The sequence below is a fragment of the Marmota monax genome, unplaced genomic scaffold (assembly GCF_021218885.2).
Source record: "Marmota monax isolate L192 unplaced genomic scaffold, Marmota_monax_Labrador192_F-V1.1 WCK01_AAM20220418_F8-fsc00055, whole genome shotgun sequence".
In the NCBI taxonomy this organism is placed as follows: Eukaryota; Metazoa; Chordata; class Mammalia; order Rodentia; family Sciuridae; genus Marmota; species Marmota monax.
Genome location: NW_026695205.1, coordinates 1435825 through 1461645, shown reverse-complemented (window position 1 = coordinate 1461645; position 25821 = coordinate 1435825). Strand labels below are relative to the sequence as shown.

The following is a 25821-nucleotide window of genomic DNA, read 5'->3' as shown; positions in this document are numbered from 1 at the left end:
TTAGATTTAGAATAAGGAAGTCATTAATGGATTTGCCAAAATAAATTTTAGAAGCATGATAGATAGTTCAGGTTATTTAGTGGGTTAAGAAATGATTGGATAAAATTTAACTAACAAATGGATCAGTATCCACAGTGTACTAAAACATAGAAATGAATGAGAAATGAAAATTAAGACACCATTAAGATACCATTTTATACTGATAAGATTGGCAGATTAATAATACCAAATGTTTGCATAGATATGAATCAATAGAAACGTATTGTCAGTGGTAGCATGAATTGGTAAAGCTTTGAAAAATAATGTTGGTATCATCTTGTAAAGTTGAATATTAATAGACCTCTGAGCCTTAGCAGTTCTGGTAGTGGGAGGCTTGCAGGGAAATTCTGCACATGTGCACGAGAGGCGCAATAGGTGTCTGTGGCAACATAGAGGAAGGAGGAAAGCAATTCAGAAGTCTGTCAGATAAAATTAGTAAGCAGATTGTGATACAGTCACAAATTGGTTTATTCTCAATATAAGAAATTACAGGGGCATTTAATAGCAGAAACAATAATAAAAAAGTGAGACACAGCAATAACAGACCATATTTTTAAAAAATTATTTTTTAAATGTTTATAAATTACTTAGAATATACCAGACATTTTCTGACTATACAAATATTCAAGTTTAATCACACACATAAAATGATTTTTTTAAATTCAAACATAAGCAAATGTAAATTGTATATCGTGGGGGGATACAGGCTTGTGTTGGGGCAAAGGGGAATCTTGAGAATAGTGGTCACTTTTGGAAGGAAGGAGCATATAGGTAGATGGAACAGTACTGATAATATTCTGGTTCTTTTTTATAAAGCCATATTTTATTTAAACACATCTATTTAGAATAAACACTTGTTTTATTTTTGGTACCCGGTATTGAAGTCAGGGGCACACGACCACTGGGCCACATCCCCAGCCCTATCTTTATTTTATTTAGAGACAGGGTATCACTGCATTGCTTAGCTCCTCGCTATTTGCTGAGGCTGGCTTTGAACTCATGATCCTCTTGCCTCAGCCTCCTGCACCACTGGAATTGATTACAGGCATGTGCCATCACGCCCAGATAAACACTTTTGAAATAATCCTCACGTGCAGCAGTGGCTATTATCATCTGGATTTAGTGAAGAATGGTGAGACTTGGCCCATTAAGTGCCCTTCTACCTCGAAGCTGCCTCGGATGTCATCAGTAGGGAATGATTTTTGTGTGTGTGTGTGTGTGTGTGTGTTTGTTTGTTGCTACTGGGGATTGAACCCAGGGGCACTTTACCACTGAGCTACAGCGCCAGCCCATTTTTACTTTTTATTTTGAAACGGGATCTTACTAAGTTGCTGAGGGCCTTGCTAAATTGTTGAGGCTGGCCTCAAACTTGGATCCTCCTGGTGTGAATGACCTTTTTTTGCATAGAACTTTTGTGAATAAAACTTGGCTTTAATTTGTTTCGTGTTACTTTTAATGTATTACTACTACTACTACTACTACTACTACTACTACTACTGAGGATTAAACCCACGGGTGCTTGAACCACTGAGCCACATCTCCAGCCTTTATTTATATGTATATATTTTTTAAATTTTTTTTAGATGCTGATGGACCTTTATGTTATTCATTATTTATATGTGGTACTGAGAATCAAACCCATTGCTTCACACATGCCAGGCTAGCACTCTACCACTGAGCCACAACTCCAGCCCCTTTTTTTTATATTTTATTTAAGATGATCTTGCTGAGTTGCTAAGTGCCTCACTACGTTTCTGAGGCTGGCTTTGAACTCAAGATCCTCCTGCCTCAGCCTCCCAAGCTACTGGGATTACAGGGGCCACTGCTCCCAGCCACTTTTAATGTATCTTTTACTGCTATTATTGAGGTACATGTGCTGACATCCTGTGTTATTTCCTTAAGGAACATTTTCGCTCTCCTTAGGGATGCTATGATTCTTAAATTGTAGTCTTTGACAAACATTAATGAATTGTTTTAAAGATAAATTCATGATTCTCTCACAAATGCCAAATCAATATGTGTCAAAACATTTTAAGTCATTAAATTTATAAGGGAATCAGGAAGATGAAACCATTTCAAGGGATGCTTCAAAGTTAATAGCACATGTAAAAGTTAGGAATGCTGAAATGAATTAACAAATAGTTGCAGAATTGGTCAGTATCCAAGGGCAATAGTCAGTTATATCCCACTGGACATAATTCATTGGCATTGTTTGGGTCAAGAATTTGTATTATTACTAAAAAAAAGAAAAGAAAAGAATTTGTATTATTACTGGGCTTCAGCAACATGTAGGGCCAAAATGATGCGCTGAACATAAGGGATACTTCGTAATCTTTTTTTGCCCATTTCAAAGTTTTTCACAATTTTTTCTGACCCATGTAAACTTTGATGTGCATCAAATATTACATTAAAATAGAAAATAAAATAAATAAGCATGCTGTTCTGTATTTCTCTTTCAAGATGTTTGTTGAGGGTATATGGGAAGGTTCCTTTCTTGAGGATGGGACCAGATTTGAAGGAAGGGTTGCTTTGATTTTTGTTTTCTTAAACAGGAGAGAACTATGTATGTGTTGGCTCTCAGAAAGGAGCCAGAGAGGAGCAACTAAGAGCAGAGAGAGCAGTGGTATTTGGAAGGAGATAATAGTTATTCACATTCACATTCAAAATCTCAGTTCATATTTAAAAAGAAGACAAGGGAATTCTTCTCTGAGATTGGAGGAAGTCAGAAAGATCCAGGAAGTAGGTCATTTGAAGACCTAGGGGAAAATAATATTTCCAGGTGACTTAAAACATTCTATAAAGAGTTACTCAGGGAAGATGAATGGTGCAAAGATGCCAACCTGTTATCTTGCATTAAATACCACCTGTAGTTAAAACATTAACCAGGATTTTCTAAGAGTGCAAGATAGAGCAACTGGGGCTGGGGCTGGGCTCAGTGGCAGGGCACTTGCTTAGCGTCTGTGAGGCACTGGGTTCAATCCTTAGCACCACAAAAAAATGAAACAAATAAAGGCATGCTGTCCATCTACAACTACAAAAATTAAAAAGAGCAACTGCCTTAAACAAGTTTATAATCTTCAACAGATGAGAAAATGTAAACAACTGAAGAGATTATGTAGTCATAAAAGTTATTAAGAAAATAGTATAAATAATGCATAAGTTTTTAATAGAGTGCAATTGTTTTTTAATACTGGGGATTGAACCTATGGATATTCTACTACTGAGCTATATCCCCATCCCTTTTATTTTTTGAGATCTGGTCTTGCTAAGTTGCCTATGCTGGCCATGAACTTTGAATCCTCCTACCTCGCTCTACTAAGCAATGGGATTCATAGGCATGGACCCTCTGCACCCAGTTTAGTATGTTTTGTTTTGTTTTTTCAATTTTTTATTGTTGGTTGTTCAAAACATTACGTAGTTCTTGATATATCATATTTCACACTTTGATTCAAGTGGGTTTGTTTCGTTTTTAATCTAGGCTGCAAGTGAAACTTCTGAGATCTAACTCTGTCACTAACAGGATGCGTGACATTAGATATATCCTTTTAATAACTGTGTTTTTTGGGCTCTTCATCTATAAAAACTAGACAGATTCTAAATATTTCTTGAAATGTGTAAGAAAACTAGAGAATAGTTGGATATGTAAGATTTTGAATGGGCAGAGATGTGTCTAGAAAACACCCAAGGTGGGGGAAAAAACAGGGCTTATATAGAGGGCATTAGGTTTTGAAATTTTGGTTGCATTTTCCCTGAAAATTTATGAAAGTGAAATAGTAAGGTAAAAGTTAGGGAAGTATATATTTTTTCTCTTCAGGTATAGTTGTCTTACACATTCTACATGTGCATGGTAAACTCTTAGGAAATATTTTTAATGAGTGACCTTCCATGTTTGGGACTAATGAAACCAAATTATTTTGGGATATGTATTATTTTTATTGGTACAGAGAACAAGGAAAGGTAGGAAAGCTAATTTGTATTCGCATAAACACTTTCAGAAATCAAAATGTCGATCTTTGAAACTTAAGACGTTTCTACCTGATGGAGACAATTTTCAAGGTGGTTAAGACCTGGATAATGGTTAAGGTAGGGGTAAAAGACTGATAGTAAATAACTTCCCTATGCAAAGCACTGGCCAGGCTGGCCAAGGTAACTTCTTCAGACCATAAGGAAACTTCAAAAATAGGTAATGGTTGTATAAATGTAAAAACTGAGGTTCGGACATTGAGATGACTTTCTCTACCACACAACTTAGTCATTGGCAGAGCCTGTTCAGGAGCTCAACTTCTTTCCATTAAGTCCCATCCATGCTGGAGTTTTTAGTTGCAACTTTAAACCATACATAAAAAAGGTTCATAGGAAGACGTTTACAAAAAACATATTACATGCATGTCTGACTCCAACTTTATGGACATACAAGTCCCAGGTGGTCCCATTGTTATTATGTTAATAACAGTATATTCTAAGTATGGCATATATTGAAATCTGTAAACTAGCTTCTTCCCTCCCTCGCTCTGTCATGCTTTTCCAAGCTAGCATATCAATGTGTCCAAAATTTTGTTTCAGGTATCTATTTGTCAGATTTAACATACATTGATTCGGCATACCCATCAACTGGCAGCATTCTAGAAAATGAGCAAAGATCAAATTTAATGAATAACATCCTTCGAATAATTTCTGATTTACAGCAGTCCTGTGAATATGGTAAGTTTCTGGGGAACAGTTCTGTCTAAGCCCTTACTGTGCTGTGATTCCATTGATTCACTGACACATTGATGACCACTTCTCATGCAGCAGGGAGCATCAAGTTCTCATCTCCACTATAACATAAAGGAAAATAAGAGTTCTTTTGTTTGTCCATTTACTATGTAACCACTTCCATATTCACCCCAGCATTGAACCCAGGGATGCCTTACAAATGAGCTATTCCCCCTGTCCTTTTTAAGATTGTTCTTAAAGAATTGGAGAATTTAGTGTTTGATCTTTCATTTTTTAAATCTTTTTGCTTTTCTGCTAACAAAGCACAGGGGCAATAAGTAATATTACCACTTCACAGTTATTCTAGCCCTTTATGAAAATTCATAAAATTATTTTCTATTATCTTGATCTCATTTGCTCTCTGCAGTCTATAAATAGTTGATATGTTTCCCAATTAGGAAAGTAGCTGAGACCATTGTTCCTAATAACAGTTAGGAACTGTTATTATTATTAGCTTTCTTAAGTCAGATATTGAGTAAACAAACAATTTTGTTCAAGGTGTATTTTATGGAATGATGTAAGACAGACTAATAATAAATAAGCCTAAATGATTAGAAAAGAGAATTTTTAAAAAAAATGTTTGAATGTTTTTATTTTGATAGGGAATAAAGTTAGATTGTTGATGCATAATTTTTATGGTATTAAAAATAATGTGTCAGGCTGGGGCTGGGGCTCAGTGGTAAAGCACTGGCCTCGAATGTGTAATGCACTGGTTCCATCCTCAGCACCACATTAAAAAATAAGTAAAATAATAAAATTGTAAAAGTTTACATTATTTTATTTTAAATAAATGTGTTTTAAAGCTAACTTTGCATGTATACATCTATACTTTTAAGAAAACCTCAAAAGCTTCTTAAAAGGGATAGTGGATTGGAGAGAGGGTAATAGGATCTTAATGAAAGTGAAATGATCCTTTATTCTGTTCTTTTTCCCATTTTTGTTTTTAAACATAACACTACATTGTAATGTTAACTTAGTCTTACTTGAAATTTATAATGGGAGTGGGAGACACATTTATAAATGGAAGCCAAGTTTTTTAAAAAGAAAAATAACTGCCTTCACTTTGTGCATTGAGTTGAGGCATTATATGTAAAACAGTGAAGTCTCTGATTATTTTCCATGAAATTTCTCAAATATGTGGGGCTTTGTAATTGGAGCTGTTTTCTATATAAGCAACGTGCACCTACAGCTTTCTAAATTATCTTCGGTACCTCCCACCCAAATTATCTTCGGTTTTATTTTAAATAAAGTTAATCTCAATAATGTCCTTCTAGAATTAATTTTAATTTTGATGCCATATGGACTTAGTTTACCTTTAATTATTTTTCTTAGCTTAATATTGAGAGTTCGCCTTAAGATATACTTTATCTGATAATTACTTATCACCTTTTGCCTAGATATTCCCATGTTGCCTCATGTTCAAAAATACCTGAACTCTGTTCAATATATAGAGGAACTACAAAAATTTGTGGAAGATGATAATTACAAGTAAGTTGATCTTCAGAATGGATTTGTACTTTGCCCTGTTCTCTACACTTCCATCCCCATCTATTTAAATATCTAAATCCCACAATCTAGTGGTATGTTAACAGTGGTAAAGGTGCTTATATTTCTTTTTAATCACTTGGTATGATTGAACCATTATAAAAATACCTGATCTGTTCCTTTATTAAAAAGTATTTTATCCTTCTCAAGTTGTAGAGAGCTGAGGTTTAATAATTCAGATTTTCAATTTCTTCCTTTTGCTATCTTCAATCATTGAATCTTAATGGAAATTGATCTTTTAATAGAAAAATTAAACAGTCTACAAAATAGAAAAATCATTCCTTTTTTTTAGATATTGTTAGGTGGACACAATATCTTTTTTTTCCCAATATTTTTAGTTGTAAATGGACACAATACCTTTATTTTGTTTAGTTTTTTTATGTGGTACTGGAGTTTGAACCCAGTGCCTCATGCATACTAGGCAAGCACTCTACCACTGAGCCACAACCCCAGCTCAACATAATACCTTTATTTTATTTTTATGTGGTGCTGAGGGTCAAACCCAAGTGTCTCATGCATGCTAGGCAAGCCACAACCCTACCCCCAAAAGACTGTTTTTAACAGTTATTTTTGGACACATCTTAGAGTTTGTTTCCAGTTTTCAGGGATTGAGAGATTATTGAACCTTACCTCTAGATTATTGATGAGTTGCTCCAATATAGACCTTTTCTCTTTATCATTGCAAGTACTTTATGAAAACTTAAAAAACTCCCCTTGCAAAGACCTGATGCCTTTTCTTCTCTCCTTACCATCCACTGTGTTTCCCAAGGATGATTACAGTTTTCAGTGATACAACTTTACATCATACCTGCTTTTTAAAGGATGGAAGGATTAAGAGCTTATTTCGATAGCGGCTTCTCATTTTTCCTTTAGCTTCATTTGTTAACTTGAATACATATATTTTTTTTCCTTCTTTTTGCCTAGCTCTTTTTTTCTTTTTTAATTTTTCAATAGAGGCAGGATCCAGCTATATTGCCAAGGCTGTTTCTAAATTCCTGGCCTCAAGTGATCCTCCTGTCTCTTGAGTGGGACTGTAAGTGCACTTCACCATGCCCAACCTTTGCTTAACTTCATTATGCTAGTTGTTTCAAAGCTTCCAAATTGAATTTCATGTCTTCCACATAAATTTTCACCAATTAAAGGTCATGTTTTTAAATTTTATCAAAGTAAAATATGAGGGGTTTTTTTTTTTTTTGGTTTGGTTTTGTTTTTGTTTTTAGTATTGATAAATATTTTTTTAACCTCTTTGAAAATCAGTGATTTTCAACTTCCTTGTTCTGTAGGTTTTAAGAATTTTAAAATTTCTATAGAACAGAATTAGTCCCATTGAAAGCTGAAATTCTGGGTATATATTAAAAGTATCATTAATGCTCAGAAACACCTTTATTACCATCTTCCCCAACCCCTGTACACACACCATAATACTACTTTTTTTAGTCCCACACCAAATTTCATTTTACAAAAGGCTTTTTTATGTAGTAACTCATTTGAAAATATATGAGGTCAGTTTTTTAAGTCTGGAGTTTGTTTCACAAATCTGTTGTGCTAGGTTGTAAGTTTCTTGAGTTCAATCATCTGTGTCTTTTATTTTTTCCACTATTTTTTCCATCTCTCTTTCGTTACTAACATAGAACTTGTGCGTAATAAACACTTAACAATTTGTCCAATGAGCTGTAGAATAGTTGTCTTAAAACTGAAACTTTGAGGGCTGGGGATGTGGCTCAAGCGGTAGCGCGCTCGCCTGGCATGTGTGCGGCCCAGGTTCGATCCTCAGCACCACATACAAACAAAGATGTTGTGTCCGCTGATAACTAAAAAATTTAAATATTAAAAAAAAAAACTGAAACTTTGAGTATCTATTAAAATTTTCTATCTATCTCAAGAAACCACTAGATTTTTAAAAAGTGGAAATGAATTCTCAGAAAATTTTGCACAGTTATAAAGATGGTAATTTTTTACTGACATCAGTAAAAGTGTGATATTTATTCAAATTTTTATTTTGTTGAAAAGACAGACTTAGCCATTGGCACTATTAAGTAGTTCTGACTGCCCAGAGCTGATGTGTATACCTTCATATTTATAGGAAGCCTGATGCTGTTAACTTTTGTTTTTATGAGTGACCAGAACCAGAACAGCCTTCTCATTATATGAATTTAACAAATATTGATGAAGCATTTGTTATGGTCTGATTACTATGTCAGTTGCTGGGATTATAAAGAAGGATGTTGTTCTTGCCCTCGAGAAGCTCAGTCTAATGCATCTAAAACAGATGATTTCAGAACATTGAAACAGTACTATAGTAGAGCTATGCCCAGGATGCTACAGCAGCATAGATAAGGGGACACCTGACCCAACTTTAAAGGAAAAGTAAAGGGAATAGAAACATGGATAGCTGCAGGAGACAGTGTCACCTAAGGCTGCACTTAACAGGTGAGTGGCAGCACATGGAGGGACAAGAGGTACTCTAGGGATAGAATGAGCAGGAAGATGGGGCAAGAAACTGTTTGCTTAGGGAACTCAGATCATTTGGTGGTGTTGGGACATCATATGAGAGACCGGAGAAAGGTACATTGTTTTTCTGAAAATCAAATTATATTGCATCAGCCTACTAATTAAATGTTGAGAGTTAAGAGAATTTTAAGAGCCATTAAAATTATTAGTTAAAAATGATTTTTATGATGGAGTATATTTAAGTAAAAATGACTTCATTTACTTAAAGACCTTTGTTTTTCACTACTTCATCTAAATAGCCAGTGTAAGTATACAGATTACATACATATCTTTTAGTCAGGGTGAAAATCTGTTTAATTTTAATACCAGGCTTTATCTTTTCTTGATGAATTGGCATCACTTAGTTTATGGTGCTTTGATGATATTATAAGCAACAGAGTAGCAGTCACTACTGTGGCCTTTAAGATGCTTCTGCTTTGTATACAGCTGTCATTTATCAGCTCCTACAGATAACAGTGTGATTCGCCAGGAAGCTCCCCTTTGTTCTTTCTGTTCTGGCACTGGGTTAGGAAATTGTGGTTGTTTTGTTTACTTCTTTGTCTTTCACTTACTGTACTGTAAGCTTCAGAGGGCAGGGATACCACATCTGCCTTCTCCCTTTTACATAATACTGCTGAGCACAGTGCCTAACACAAAGCAGGTGTTCAGTAAATATTTGTCAGATGAGTGAATACAGTATAGTTTGTACCTGAATAAACAAACTACCCTAAGAAAAGAAAAGGAGCTGAGAGTTCTGGTTAATCATTCATCTAATTATTATGTTCATTTTACATTGTCAGATATTTGGAATATAATCATATTTAATTCCCTCCCAGGTTATCAGGGAAATAATTACTTAAAATAAGAGCCTACATTAGATTTGTTTATCATTGTGAAATTCCAGTCAATAGAATCTAAATAGTCTTTATTAATTTTCAAAGTCTTAGTAATATTAGATTTCATTTATTATAACAAAGCATTTTCTACCATTTTTGGTATTCTGTTTCCCAAAATTGCCTCCACTGATAGAAATCATAACTTCTTCTGCTATGAAATTCAAAACTGGATATATTATCCTAAGTAGAATTCAAAGACATAAAAGGGTTGGGATTATGACTCAGTGGTAGAGCCTAGAATGTGTGAGGGCCCTGAGTTCAAGCCTCAGCACCACATAAAAAGATAAATAAATAAAATTATTGTGTCTATCTATAACTAAAATAAATATTTTTAAAACAAAAACTAATAAGAAACTTTATTTAGGACATGGACTTACTAGGAATTTTGCAAACAGCCTTTTTCTTTGTATATTCTTTTGATAAGTTGATGCTAGAAATAACTTGCATCATATGTTAAATACTACATGTGAAGATTCTTAATTTAGTGGCACCTTTGGGATGTTAGGGAGACATTTGTGTTTTTAAATATAACATATCGTGGCTGTCATTGTAGCTCAGTGGTAGAATGCTTGCTGAGCTTGTGTGAGGCACTGAGTTTGATCCTCAGCACCACATAAAATAAATAAATAGATAAATAAGTAAATAAAGGTATTAAATCCATTTATAACTAAATTTTTTTTAATTATAAAAATATATATGTATATAACATTTTAATGTTTTTCTTCTCCCTAATATTTCCTGGAATAACTGTAATATAACTTTGGATGAGAGAGATAGGAGTCTAACATCTTAGTTTAGGGTTGCTCTGGAAGAAAAATATGTAGCTCAGACAAATTTATAAAAACATTTTTAGAGGGCTGGGGTTGTGGCTCAGTGGTAGAGCATGTGTGAGACACTAGGTTTGATTCTCAGCACCGCATATAAATAAATAAAATAAAGATCCATTGACAACTGAAAAATATTTTTAAAAAAATTTTTTTAAGTTTTCTTATGGGAAAATATATTCATATTATGTTGTCAAATGTTAATCATTCCATGTGTTTTGTGTTTTTAAAATTCAGGCTCTCATTGAAGATAGAACCAGGTACAAGCACACCACGTTCTGCTGCTTCCAGGGAAGACTTAGTAGGTTAGTGTGTTGCTTTCTGTCTTTACCAAATAATAAATCAGAATACTTGATAGGAAAGAATAAACCCCAAAGCAAATAAATACTTAGCAATCTTGTAATGCATGAGAAAAAAAAATGCTTTTGGTAATAAAACCCATCAGTCTTTTCTTGTCAGTTTTTTTTCCCTTGTTTTTTTTTTTATTAAAAAGTTACTTGTATTTTGTCAGTAATACACAAATAAATGTTACATAATCAAGAAAAACAGATACAACAGAAAAAAATAGACAAGAATTTAAGAATATAATATTCTTTTTTTAATTGTTTTTTTAAGTTTACTTGATTACTGGGCCAAGTACCCAAATATAAAAATCCGTCCCTACTTTACCTGTTGCCTTACAATAGGGATATTATTGATACCACAAATAATTTTTTAAAAACATTAAACCACTCACTATTAAGAAATAATTAATAAGAGCCTTTTGTTTGGAGGTGGGGGAGATTCTGGGAATTGAACCCAAAGCTTTATACCTCCTAGGCAAACACTCCACTTCTGAGCTTTGTCCCCAGCCTGATAAGTACCTTTTTAAGAATTGCCAGTGCAGTCCTTCATACAAGCTTTCTGTTGTATATTCTAAGAATATTCGAAGTCCCATCTAACATGATGTGAAGAAGTAAGGGAACAAGTTGTGATAGTATCTGGGAGAGAGCACAATCAGTTTGATCTCTTAAATTTGCTTTTTTTTTAATACTTATTTTTTAGTTGTAGTTGGACACAATACCTTTATTTTATTTATTTTTATGTGGTGCTGAGGATCGAACCCAGGGCCTCACACTTTGCTAGATGAGTGCTCTACCACTGAGCCATAACCCCAGCTCTTAAATTTGCTTCTTTAAATTCCTTTCTTAAAAAATTTTATTCATGCATTATAATTATATTTAATAGCAGATTTATTGTGCCGTATTTGAATATATACATAATTCCCTCAATCTCCTTCCCCAGGACCTTCCTTTTCCCTCCCTTCTTTTCTGCCCCTGCCCACCCACTTGTTCTGCTGATCTCCCTTCTATTGTTTTTTATTTCTTTTAATTCTTAAAGTAATATTTCGGAGATCTGTGTGCTTCTGAGTAGTTTTTTATTCCCATAAACTCAAGCAAAGTGTCAATGAAGGAGTATAATTTCTAACTTGAATGCATTCTAAGAGGAAACTGAAACAATGAGCAAAGAAGCAATGTATAAAAATAAAAAGCACTGAACCTGGGACTCAAGACCTGGGCATTAAGTGCAGATTTTGTCTCTGAGGTGAGATTCCAATCTAATCTCTTCAATTCTGCTTCTTGCATTGTAAGTGGAGGAATTATTTACACTGCCTCTACTTAGTCCAAGCAAGATGGAAACTAATGGATTTTTATATGGTTTGTGATTCCATGTTTTAGAATTTAGAAAATAAATATTTCTCATGTTCAAGTCAGTATAGAACTAACATTATATTAAAATTTATATCTCTGTTTATAAACCAAGGGAATAAAAATAAAGTAATCCTTTGAAACTATTTGAAAATATGAAAATTTCCTCCCCCTCTCTCTTTTAATTGAACCCATAGGTCCTGAAGTAGGAGCATCACCCCAGAGTGGAAGAAAAAGTGTAGCTGCTGAGGGAGCCTTGCTGCCACAGACACCCCCCTCCCCCCGGAATCTGATTCCACATGGACACAGGAAGTGCCACAGCTTGGGTTATAAGTCAGCATTCTTTATCTTATCTTTCAATTTTTTAAGTTATTTATAGTTGAATTTATTTCCTATTTATTAGTGGAACAGAAAATAATGTCCTTGCATAGTTTTGGGGTTGTGGGTTTTTTTTGTTTTAATAATACTAGTCTTTCTGATTAAATAAAATATCTTATTTGTCTAAAATAATTTATTTCTTCCATTACCTGAGTTTGGAAATTATCTGTCCCCAACAGTCCCTATATTTTTTTAATATTTTTTTAGTTGTAGGTGGACATTATATATTATTTATTTATTTTTATGTGGTGCTGAGGATCGAACCCAGTGCCTCACTCATGCGAGGCAGGCACTGTACCACTGAGCTACTGCCCCAGCCCCCAGACCCTGCATATTTGAAGGAGGTGAATGATCATTACAAAGAGCCATCATAAATAAAACTGAGATAGGAGTGTACCATTAAATCAAAACAGTTCTTGTTTTGTCTTAACTAAAATAAATAATAAGGTCTAAAAAATTATTCCTAAATACACACAAAGGGAAAATAATTTTTTCTTTGACTTCATTCGTTTTGCAATATTGTTTTTCCAAAAAGGGGACCATGTTCACCTCTGCCATGGTTTTTGTGAAAATTGAATAACTTTTCCCTAAAAATGTTTAACAATTTAATGTACCTTAGGCTCGAGATGGAATTGAAGTATTTTCTAATTATATAGGTAGATATGTCTAGGTTTCCTAAAAAGAAAATTTTTCCTAAACTGTTAGTTTGTAGCTTTTGTGGTAGTATCTGTGCTCATTACTATGAGAGTTCAGAAATAAGTTCAGGATAACGGGTAAGTCTTGTATGTCCTGAATCTTTACATAAAAGTATTTTTTATATCCTGCATTGGTAACCTAGTAAAAGTTGTGAAATTTTTCTCTTTGTTTCCAGTTTTATCCATAAAATGAACACAGCAGAATTTAAGAGTGCAACGTTCCCAAATGCAGGGCCAAGACATCTGTTAGATGATAGTGTCATGGAGCCCCATGCACCATCTCGAGGCCAAGCTGAAAGTTCTACTCTTTCTAGTGGAATATCAATAGGTAAGAAATATTTCTCTAAAAGGTTTCCAAAGTATATAAAATGAGAATTTAAATAAAATTTAGCTGTAATAAAATTCATTAACACTACCATAAGTAGAGAAAATTTGATTTTAAAAAAAAGTAGCAATTATATACAGGATAAAGGCCATATAATTTGTGATGGTTTTTAAAGTACTGTTTTAGTCCAGAAGGGGATGTACTTGAACACTGGTGGGAAAAGAACATAACTGGCTGGATTGGTGAACTGCGTGTAGTTTGTGTTTGGGAATGAAGATGAGGGTAAAATCAAGATGATTCCAAGTTATTCAAATTAAGCAGCTGCTTAGATGTTGGTACTCTTACTAAGGTAGAGAGGACTGGAAGAGCAATCATTTGTAGGTAGTGAGGTGCTTGTGTAGCATGGCCCATTTGGGGGAATCATGAATGATTTGGGACATGTTTAGTTTGTGTAGTGTCAGGTTGTTGAACTACAAATCTGGAGCTCAGTAGTAGTAATGTTGTTTCTGGTGATAGAAGTATGAGAGTTAGTGTATATACAGTATTTCAAGCCATGAAACTTGTTGAGTTCAGTTCACCCAGGGAGAGAGTATAAATAAGAACATTCTTACATTAGGAGGTTAAGTTAATTGTTTTTTTTAATGAAAAATTAACTGTCAAAGGAAACTATGAAGGGGAGATCAATGAAGCAGGGAAAAAAACAGTGTCTCACAAAAGAGTCAAGTGCTAATGTAGCAAATATCCAAAGCAAAAAGGAGAACTAAGATGGTGATGATAGTCAGCTTTCTGTCACTATACAAATACTTGAGATAAATCAACTTCTAAAGAGAAAGGTATATTTTGACTCACAGCATTGGAGATTTCAGTCCATGATCTGTTGACCCTGTTGTTTTGGGCCTGTTGCAAGGCAGTACATAATGGCAGAAACACTTTGCAAGGCAAAACCATTCACCTCATGGCCAGAAGTAAACAAGACCAGGGTCCCACAGTCTGCCTTCAGGGCATGCCCCCAAGTGACCTGAAGACCTCCCACTAGTCCCCACCTCCTAAAGGCTGTATCACCTCTCAGTAATGCCTAATGGAGACTAAGACTTAATATATGTAACTTTGGGGACATTCCACACCTACAATATAGCACATGAGAAAGGGGACTTGGCCAGGGGGATTCATCAAGATAAAGGCATTGGCAACCTACAAGAGAATTGCTTCATAGAATGTGGAGGCAAAACCATGGTTGGAGTAGTAGATTTGAAAATGAGAAATAAGGAAACAGCTATTCTGAAGGACCCCAGGAAATGGGGACCACATTGGAAAATGATGTGAAGTTAAAAGAAGATCTGGTTTGTTTTTATTTCCTAAACATTTGTTGATCTTCTGAATCCTCTAACTGAACATTCTTTTTTCATAATTAGAAAATGTACCCATACTATGTTGTTACTATTTTTAAAAAGTAATAAAAGGGGAAAATGTCTTTCTCTCTGATTAGCTACCAGGTTGCTTGAGGGCTCAGCCTGTTATTGTTAATATGATCATCTCATTATTCATGAAAAGCCAATAGAAAGATGCAGATGGAGATTCATTTTCTTGCACATCATGACTTCCTTAGTCCTTCAAAGTTCCAAGCTCTGAAAAGGAAATTGCTTCAGAGCTCTCCAGCACCATTCACCACTTGTTTATCCAATGTTCCCTTTTTGATTAATGCCACTAATTAAATGACAAAATTTTTTTAATAAAAGACAGTTTTAGCACCTGAAATATCTCCTTATTAATGTTCTAAGTTGCTCATGTATAAATATATTTAAAAAATAATTTAAATATTTAAAAAATAATACACAAAATACTTTTGGAAAAAAAAAGATTTTTTTTGTACGTAAAAGCTAGAATTCAGTATGCCCCATAAAGCAAAAAAATAATTTTTAAAATTACTCCTGTCAGATACATACTATTTGACTTTTTCCCCATCAGACTCTCTTTTTGCCTTTATGGGATTTTTTTTTTAATTTTTTAATTTTAGTTATTCCAAGATTGTTAAGTAGCTAAACATAAAAAATCATTCTTGTTTGTAAATTAAAGTTATATGGGCATTTTTCTTCCAAAATATTTTCTTTTTTAAAACAAAAGCTTTAGCTTTAACATGAAAAGGAGTAAGTCTGTTACCATAATAGGTATTAATAGGCATACAAAAAAGTGGAGGTTTTAGTTGTAAATTTTATATGCAATAATAGTCTATACCAGTGCGGAGACAACAGCCTCAAACCTTCTCTAATGTGGTGTATGTGTCCTGGATAACCTAAATATTCTTGTTTAGCTAAGGGAAAATGATCCACTCTGAGCTTTATGCTTCTGGAAAAGCTTACATTTTCTACAAATAAGCCATACTAATTATGTTTAAAAGTTTTCAATCTTGACTACATAATGCTGTAAATCAAAAAATAATCTACAAGATCCCACCATCACCACCACCATGTTACCTCTAGTTTCTCATCTTAGCCACATGATATAGAAATTTGTTTAGTGACCTCTGCCGCGCGACCAGCACGCTAGCTTCATACTAGAGGTTCCAAACATAGAAGTTAACTAGTGAGATCAAACTAAAGACACATAAAACTCAATTTACCTTTTTCTTGCCCAGCTAAGAGACGGCTTCTCCAGGCTCCTGCTTCAAGCCACCTGGCGCTAGCGAGGTTTACACAAGAGACCAGCAGGAGAGAGGAAGAAGCACACCAGAGAGTGGGCTTTTATTGGGGAACAAAAAATTCAGGGGAAAATTCCATCCAATGAAGGTCGAGGGGGACAGCATTCCAAGGTCAGGGTCAGTGATTGGTTTCCAGGTCAATGGTCAGTCACACCCCCACACGGACAAGCCCTTGCACCTGGAAAGGGTGGGGAAGGCTCTGACACAGCTGGTCTGAGCGCCTCACACCCAGTCAGGGAGGTAGACCAATCACATGCGAGAACGGCTTCCCACAGTGATCTTTATCTCAATTCATCCAAAAATGATACGTAATTAACACATGCCAAATATGAGAGTTTAAGTCTCTTGTGGAACCTTGCTTGTAAAAGTTTGATGGACTACTCAACTTGCCATATTAATCATCTTAACTTTTAGAGTCAAAATTACTTTTAAATCAGTCTAAGCTATTGTGGATTCTTCAAATTCATTCCCTTTCAGGTTTTTTTCCAAGTAATTTTAAAGTTTCTATTTGAATACCATTTTAACAAATATTCTGGCTAAAGAGGAAATTGTTACATTGTTATAGCACCAAATTTTTGTTTTTATTTTTAATTTAGCAATACTGTTATCTTCAACCTTGTTTCTAAAGACAAAGAAATGAATTTCATTAAGCTTTTTATCCTTTGGGTGGTATGAGTTTTGTTACAAAAAGAAATAAGTATGCCCTGAACTTTTTAGGATTTCATGATTATATTGGTCCTAACTTACGACAGACTTGTAAGAAAAACTTTGTCCTCTGCATTCTCTGATGTAGAGAAATTTGTTTCTTAACATATGAATTTGAACTATAAATAGGTATGCAAAAATATATTATGCTATTTTGTTGTTTTAGGTAGTCTTGTCAACTGCATTCTAATATGTTGCAAAGTAAATCTAGTAGCTCTAATATTAGAATAAAGAATTACTATGTGGATGTTTACCCACAATGTGATTGTTGTTTTATAAGCACAGAGAATTTTATTTTTTAAATAAAAATCCAAGTTTGGAAAATAATTCTGATGTTTGAATAATAGAATAACTTTTGATTTTAGGTAGTAGTGATGGTTCTGAACTAAGTGAAGAGACCTCATGGCCTGCTTTTGAAAGGTAAAAGAAAATGTCCATTTGAACTGCTTTGAATTTATTTAAACTATCTTAAATAATATGATAATATGGGGCTGCAGTTGTGGCTCAGCAGTAGAGCGCTTGCCTTACACATGTGAGCCACTGGGTTCAATCCTCAGCACCACATACTTAAACAAAATAAAGGTGTTTTTTTTTTAAGTATAATAATATGAATATCCCTAAAGGACTATTTAAGTTGCTTGTTGGTAAAAGAAACAAGAAGTTGGTATTTAAGTCTGAAATTGTAAGTAATGAGATTGATTGTTAATAGTTTTACATGTTTATTGGTATCTTTAGACATATTTGAATATTAAATACATTTAAAATTGAATAGTTTTTAATAATAATAAAATTTCAATAATAACCAATTATAGTTATCTACTCATATATTCACTTGCACATTCAAAAATAAAATTATTTCCTCAATTAAGTCTGTGTAATTTTAAGTAATACTGAGGCATTTAGTGTAATGGTCAACTTTATTCACTTTGTGAAGGGCACATTGACTTGGTAGATTTTAAATTGTACTATATATAAAACAGCTTGAAGTTTGAGTTCAAAATTTTAGAGAGTACAGAGTCTATAGTATTTGGTACTGCAATATCAGCTGTGCTCCCTTCTTTCCTTGTTGCTTTAAGCTATAAAAACTGTCATCTATGTGGAGTAAATATGTTGTGTTGAACTTTAAATACAAGATTTCCCTGAGAATGTAGCCAGACAGTTTAATAGTTCAAGATTCTTACATATATCTGACCACTTCAGTATTACCATTCTCAGACTCACAGTCCATTTGACTCTTGACCAAAATAATTGCTCTATTTTGTATATAAACTATGCAGCTAAATTTCTAAGCAACATTTAAATTGTATGTTACTGTCACAGGAAAACTGGAATTGAAAATATTAAATATTCCTTTAGGGATATTTGTATTATTATACTTTTTTTAAAAAAAAATACCTTTATGTGTTTACTTATTTAATTCCCTACCAGTGTCTTTTTCATAGAAAACAAATTAATTTTGAATTGATTAATTTCAGGCTTTTTATTTGGGAAATTAGATCCTTATTCCTGATGAAACTTCATAAAGATTTCTCATTATTACATGATAAGATTTTACTTATAAGCCCTATATTTCAAAATACTTGTTAATCTTTTCTTTTCTAATTATCAGTGTTCCCAAGTTGTGTTCTACTTTGGGAATTCTTTTTTTTTTTTAATATTTATTTTTTAGTTGTAGTTGAACACAATAATACCTTTATTTTATTTATTTATTTTTATGTGGTGCTGAGGATCAAACCGAGGGCCTCACACATGCTAGGCGAGTGGTCTACCGCTGAGCCACAACCACAACCACAACCCTATTTTGGGAATTCTTAACAGTTTGGTTTTTTTTTTATTGTTTCTCTTCCCACTTTTACTTTCATTCTCTAAATTTGGGTTTGTCTGAAATGGCAAAAACACAAGAGTTGCCCTTGGTATGCTCTCTGAATTTGTACAAATTGTCTTTCCCTCTAGAAAGAGTATCTTGATTATAAAGTGTATTATTAATTTTTAGATAAAAAGTACTGAGTAAGCCAGGCATGGTGACACAAGCCTATAATCCCAGCAGCTCAGGAGGCTGAGACAGGAGGATCATGAGTTCACAGCCAGCCTCAGCAACTTAACAAGGCACTAAGGAACTCAGCGAGACCTTGTCTATAGATAAAAATACAAAAAAAAGTGGGGGGGGGGTGTTACTGGGAATGTGGCTTAGTGATTAAGCACCCCTGGGTTCAATCCCCAGTACCAAAAAAAAAAGGTAATGATTAAGAAAATTGTTTCTTAAAACATTGTTTGAGTTATAAGTGAGTACCCTAGGGTGATGGTGTTACTAAACCCTTCTCATCCCAGCAGGTTACCTATGAATGCAGTACTTAATGGTGTTACCTTCACATCTCAAAACATTTTTTCTTTTACAATACATGTTTTCCTTTGCAAAAATGTGCAGCTAAGCTGGGCATGGCAGCACACACCTGTAATCCCAGTGGCTTGGGAGGCTGAGGCAGGAGGATCATGAGTTTAAAGCCAGCCTCAGCAAAAATGAGGCACTAAGCAACTTAGTGAGACCCTGTCTCTAAATAAAAAAATTTAAAAAAAAAAAAAAGGTGCAGCTAAAAAAAAAAGTGACAGTTTTAACTCCTTTTGTCCCATTGTCCCAGATGTGAAATACCTATGGAAACTTAAATATAGTATATGATACAATTGCATAATTATAACAAGAAAAATATGATTAGATTATAATATATAAGATCTAGATTATTATTTCTAACATTGTTTAATGCACTTATATCAATTTCACTGAAATAGAGAAAAAATGGAACTTAATGGGTTAAATTAGTGGCTCTTGGAACATTTTGTAACTGTAAAATGGGTGATGCCCAGCAAAATTCGGTCATGAAATAATAAGTGAATATAGAAATAAAATTTAAAATATTATGTGTGGATAGGGAACTTGAAAACAGTACCCTGAATTTTAGAATCATTTTCTGTTCTTATTTCCTATAGAGACATCAAATATGTTGTTGCTTAAGATACTAAAACTTTGTCTTTTGTTTTAAATATCATTTGTCATTAATGCTGCTTATAGCTTTTCCCAGGCAGAGTAGTATCAGTGTTTCAGTGTGTTTGTATTTATTTCCTTTTTTAAGTATGAGGTGGCATTTGGGGTAAACACTAGCTCATTCTTTTTTTGTCATTTATTGACTTTGTCAATTGATGTAGAATTAAAATAATAAGAATAATATATTTATTCTTAAGTTTGTCTCCTTTCTTTTTTTTCTTTGATTTACTATCAAGAATAAAGAGGTTTTCCTATTAGTTTTAAGTTTGCAAGCCACATTGCTTTTAGGTGTCTTCATAGGGACCATGTAATAAATATGAATTATGTAAATAAATCTGGGCATCATATTTAAACTGAAATCCAAGAAGTAGAATAGAAATAAGGATTTATGGAACATTGTTCAGGTTTTTATATTATTTGGCTATTTTTAATTCTTTTGGCAGATTTGCAAAAGTGAATGTATATGTAAATGTATAGTATGTATTTCTAGAGTCAGTAAATTGTTTTAAAAAATCATGCTGCCTACTTTAAAAAAGAAAGAGGAATAATCATATACTGTCCTCTTGCAAGATTTAGAAAGCCTTGCAAGTTTTAGAAAGCTGTATTACATGAACAAGCTATTATACTATTCTAGGTGTTGATGATTATGTGAATGAAAGTATATGTAATACATACAATTTATAATGGAATCCAACAGGAACAGATTATACCATTCTCTCGGCCCGGTGACAAGAGTGGCACGAAATGGCTATCGAAGCCACATGAAGGCCAGCAGGTACAATTCCCCTGTACCTAGGGGTCACAGAAATCCCCTCTGGTGTTGGTGATTGGCATACATGGGTGTGGTCTGACATTATTTCTGTTCTTTCTCAACTAATTGGTTTTCAAGCTAAACAAATTGCCCATGAAAACTTTCTTTTTAAGATTGAATGTAGAGATAAATTTAAACCATTCTTTCTGATCCACAGAGCTAATTGCTAAAACTTGCATCTTTATGTCACATTTTTCTAAATTGTTTCCCAGTTGATAACCTTTTAACTGCACAGGTCTTTATAATGCTACTAGCTATTGGATGAGCAATTAAAAAAATCTGCTTGTTATTCTTCAGCTGCAATCAAAATGTTTACTTTGCTAATAATTTTACATTTGATTTGTCTTTTTTAAGAATTTTTTTTTTTCAGATAAACCACAGAACTTGAATTTAAACATGTCTATTTCACTAAATACTATCTGTGTATTTCAACTCATATTCATTCAGTTCTTCATTTAGCTAAACTGGGCCTCTTTCTGCCCATATTAGCTATGGAAACAACTAAGGATGGGTCAGTGATTGGGATATGAGGGTGAGTTATGATAGGTAATCAACCAATTCAGAATACAGCAAGATAGCAAGCTTTAGGTCAATTCAATAGAATCTAATCTTCCTTGAATATAAGTACTCTAGCCGGAAGTTTCTGCTGGCTTCTAGGGTTTTTAAGTCACTTTGAAGACACCTAAATAATCATAAAGGAATAAACTGGGAAAACTTCTGTTTTCTTTGTTGTTGTAGTAATTCTGCATCTAATATCAAATCACCAATGACATTTTTATCAGTGTGTACATCTTAATTGATTCATGTAGAACTCAATTCTTTATATGTGGTATCTTGAATCAGTTGAAGAAAGATATTTAAATGTTGAATTATTTTGTGATCATTTTTAAAAAGATTTATGAAAAGGAAGTTTGGAGTTGGGGTTATTCTTTTCTTGGAGAGCTGTTAGACCATAATCAAAAACCACTTATGCATTGGCAACATTTAAGTGTCATTAAAAGCCAGGTATTAAAAGCATATATCTGCAATCCCGGTGACTTGGGAGGCTGAGGTGAGAGGATTGCAAGTTTAACACCAGCCTGAGCAACTTAGCAAGACCATGTCTCAAAATATAAAAAAGGGGCTAGGGAAATATTTCAGTGGTAGAGCACCCCTGGATTCAAGCCCCAGTTGGATGGATGGATGGATGGATAGATAGATAGATAGATAGATAGATAGATAGATAGATAGATATTCAAATGTATTGTAGAAACCATTTTTTAAATGTGATTTTTGCCTTTTTTTATTTTAGAATTAAGCATGAATCTTCTCTTTTTTTCCTTTTTTGAGCTTCTGCTCTTTTTAATTTTCAGTTTATATATTTAAAGACTTCTAACAAATAGAATCTTCATCTTTCTTACCAGGACTTAAAGTTTCTAATCAGGAAAATAAAATTACAACAGTGATGCAGTCAGTGTGGCATGATAAAAAGAAGAAAAAAATCTTAAATTCTTAATGTAATCTTTATTAAAGTGAATTCCTGCATTCTTTCTCAGTTATACTTGTTCAAATATGTAATAGTGTGTTTGTGTGTTTAGCCATCTGCTGACTTTAGTAACTTTATAATTAACTTTTGTGGTAGCTTATAAATTTTGGATTAATAAACCTTTAAAATTGTGTCATCTCGACTCTGAATAAAGCAGCAAAGTTTTAAATTAATAATTTTGTTTTATTTAAGTACCTAATAAATGACTACTATCGACAAAAGCTCTTACTTGTTCTTTTTTTCATTTCATTATTACAGTTCTGCAGAGTCAGAAGATTTGGCAGTACATTTGTATCCAGGAGCTGTTACTATTCAAGGTGTTCTCAGGAGAAAAACTTTGTTAAAAGAAGGCAAAAAGCCTACAGTAAGATTTTATTATGTTATATTTTAACACATCTCTAAAAATGTGCAAATGCATAAGATGCTGAGAAGTACTAAATAGTTGAAAAAGAATCAAGTATGTAGTAGACTTGAAGTAAACTAAAATATACATTTTCCCCACCATATTCCTCAACACCTGTCGTGCAGATTTCAGGTTAATTATGTTAATGGTGCTTAAATCAAGATACTACTGTACTTCTCTTTACCTTTTAGTGTATTCTTAAACAAAACTTACTTAGATAACTCTGAAAGTATATCATTAAGAAGTACTAGAGGGCTGGGGTTGTGGCTCAGTGGCAGAGCGCATGTCTTGCACATCTGAGGCACTGGGTACAATCCTCAGCACCACAAAAATAAATAAATAAAATAAAGATATTGTGTCCATGTATAACTAAAAAATATTTTTTTTTAAAAAAAAAGGAATAATACTAGAGTAATATGTTTAGGAAAATAGAAAATAATAACAACCCTAAAAAATGGAAATTGACCAATTTTATTTCATCAGTTTATTTGAATCTCTTTAATGCATTCTTGTTTTCTTACAAAATATGACTCAGATAGTAAATGTTTTCCAAACTATAACTATAGTGAGGGAAAAAAAGCTTAGTGGAACAAAGCTTTTCATCTATAGCAAAGAAGTTTATTCTTTCCTGACATCAGCATAGTAGCTTGACGACAAAAAAGAGCTCTTTTTCTTTTCTCAAATAACATTATAGCTTATCTAATTTGCAATATAAAACCTTGGACATGTTATCATATTTAAAAGCTTTTGAAAATATAAAGGTTTCTTAAAATATAAAAATGGTTTCCATCTAAATAATCTTATTTCACTGCTTATATCACAATAAACCAAGACACACAGAATCAGGAAGCTGCACTAGACCATCCAGTGAGTTCAGAATAGTGTCAGATTTGTAGCTTCAGGCACTCTTGCTCTTGTGCCAGAAGCTACAAATAGGGCAATGAATGCCTCGTGGAGATTAGTTCCAGTAAGGAGAAACAGTGTAAGCCCTTAAAATAAGGCCATGGGATACAGAATGATGGTGTGGTAGGAGGGCATTTGGCCAAGATCTGGAGAAGGTGAGTAGCCTGGTGCAGTTAAACCTAGAGACAAGTAGGCCTGTGTGATTGATGCATTAAAAGTGCAGGAGATGGGGGGGTGCTGGGGTTGTGGCTCAGTGGTAGAGCACTTTACTGGGTTCGATTCCCGGCACCACATAAAAATAAAAACAAATAAAATAAAGGTATTGTGTCCATGTACAACTAAAAAAAAATAAATTAAAATTTTTTAAAAAGTGCAGGAGTGGGGCTGGGGCTGGAGCCGGGGCTTAGTGGCAGAGCGCTTGCCTGGCATGTGTGAGGCCCTGGGTTCCATCCTTAGCACCGCATATAAATAAATTTTTAAAAATTAAATAAAGGTACATCAACAACTAAAAAAATATATATTTAAAAAAGTGCAGGAAGTCAGGCCAGAGCTGTTTGGTGATGTTACATGGAAATGAAGGTGACTTCTGGATTTGGGACCTGATGAAGGTGGATGTTGGTAACATTTTTTCTATGAAGGGGCCAGCTAATTCTTGGCCAGGTTCCATTTGACATGTTTATTAAACATTCAAGTTGAACTGTCTGTTTAGCTTTAAAAAAGTACAGTTGATGAATTCTATAGAGGGATGGTGGCCAGAAATAGTAATTTGGAAGTCATTAGCATACAGATAATATTTGAGGTATGCAGCTAGATGAGAAGATTATCTAAGAAGAAAGTATCACTGAGGAAGAGAAAAAGCACTGAAAAGCTCTGTGGCATCAAAAGTCTGTGATAGGAAGACTAAAGGAAAACAAAGAAACTCATCCCAGAAACCTGGCAGTTAAAGTACTTCAAGCAGGAAGAGTGGTCAGCTGAAAGGGACTGGATATACAGCCAGACCATGAAATTATAGGCATACTTGCTCTAGGAGATTGACTGTGATAAGGACAAAGCCTTTGGTAGGATGTCAGCAGCCAGTGACCCCAACAGCCTAAAAACCAAATGAAGTAGGAAATAGACGAATTAGAAGTAGGGACAGGGAATTAGACACGCCCTGTAATAAGTAATGCTGTGAAAAGGAGCAAAGAAATTATGTGGGGTCAAGAGGGTGAAGGCCTGGGAGAAAGGAGGGACTTTTAAGGTAGAAATGCTGTTAAGACTCCTTTGTATGATGATGGTGGAGGGGGAGATGCAGTGGAGAGCAGCCTTATGGCAAAAGCAGACCTGAAAATGAGGCTAGTGAGAATCAAGGGCACAAGAAGAAAGCTGAGTTTGTCTTTACATAGAACCGGCTTAACAGTCTGTTGTAGCAAGAACAAAGGCTGAATATAAGGATCTACAAAACAGGCGTAAGGAATTCACACTGGGAATGTGAGGTGGTTCTCACCTCCAGGAAGTGTGTCATGACATGGAGGGAGATTAGGGTTAAAATTTTGAGGAGAAGGTAAAGAGTATGTTGACTAGATTGGGAAAAGGAAAATACTATTTCCATTTGAGATTGGCAATCCTGATTTTGTCACTTGGCATAATCATGTTATTTCTTCAATAATATTCAGCTACTATGATATGGTGCCAAGTACTTAAATGGGTGGATTTGACTAGGGGTTAGGGTTTTATCGGGATAGAGGGGCTGTGGAATTAAAGTGCTGGTGGGAACTGGCTGTGGTGCTAGACCATGGAATTATAGCCTGCATGAAGAAAGGGGGGAGGACGTGTGGCAGCAAGGAGGCAGTGGCAGTATGAGACAGGATTCTTGACGAGATCAAGAATTAACTGATGGCTGGGAATGGAGCTTAGTTGTAGAGCACTTGCCTGGCATGCACAAAGACCTGGGTTCAATCCCCAGTACCATCAAAAAAAAAAGAAGAAGAATTTAAGAAAACATGAATGAGAGTTATAGAGTATATGAGCTGAAAGTGATAGAATTATTTGAGATAATGATTTCAGAACTGCTACCACTCAACTCTGAGGCGAGGACTATGTGGTTGAAGTAAAGAGTGGATCATGG

At 34.2% G+C, this 25821-nt stretch overlaps 1 protein-coding gene across 6 annotated transcripts in view; it reads left to right on the top strand.

Annotated features, from left to right (window-relative positions):
- Positions 1-25821, top strand: part of Ralgps2 (Ral GEF with PH domain and SH3 binding motif 2) — a 159423-nt gene that overhangs the window by 117115 nt on the left and 16487 nt on the right. For 5 of the 6 annotated variants that reach the window (XM_046430048.2, XM_046430049.2, XM_058574472.1 and 2 more), the window contains exons 9-16: positions 4603-4740; positions 6192-6282; positions 10787-10854; positions 12435-12570; positions 13487-13638; positions 17401-17455; positions 20770-20847; positions 22667-22772. In XM_046430048.2, coding sequence (XP_046286004.1) covers positions 4603-4740; positions 6192-6282; positions 10787-10854; positions 12435-12570; positions 13487-13638; positions 17401-17455; positions 20770-20847; positions 22667-22772 — 824 coding nt within the window. The remainder of the gene's footprint in view (positions 1-4602; positions 4741-6191; positions 6283-10786; positions 10855-12434; positions 12571-13486; positions 13639-17400; positions 17456-20769; positions 20848-22666; positions 22773-25821) is intronic. The other variant, XM_046430051.2, reaches the window with a different exon arrangement.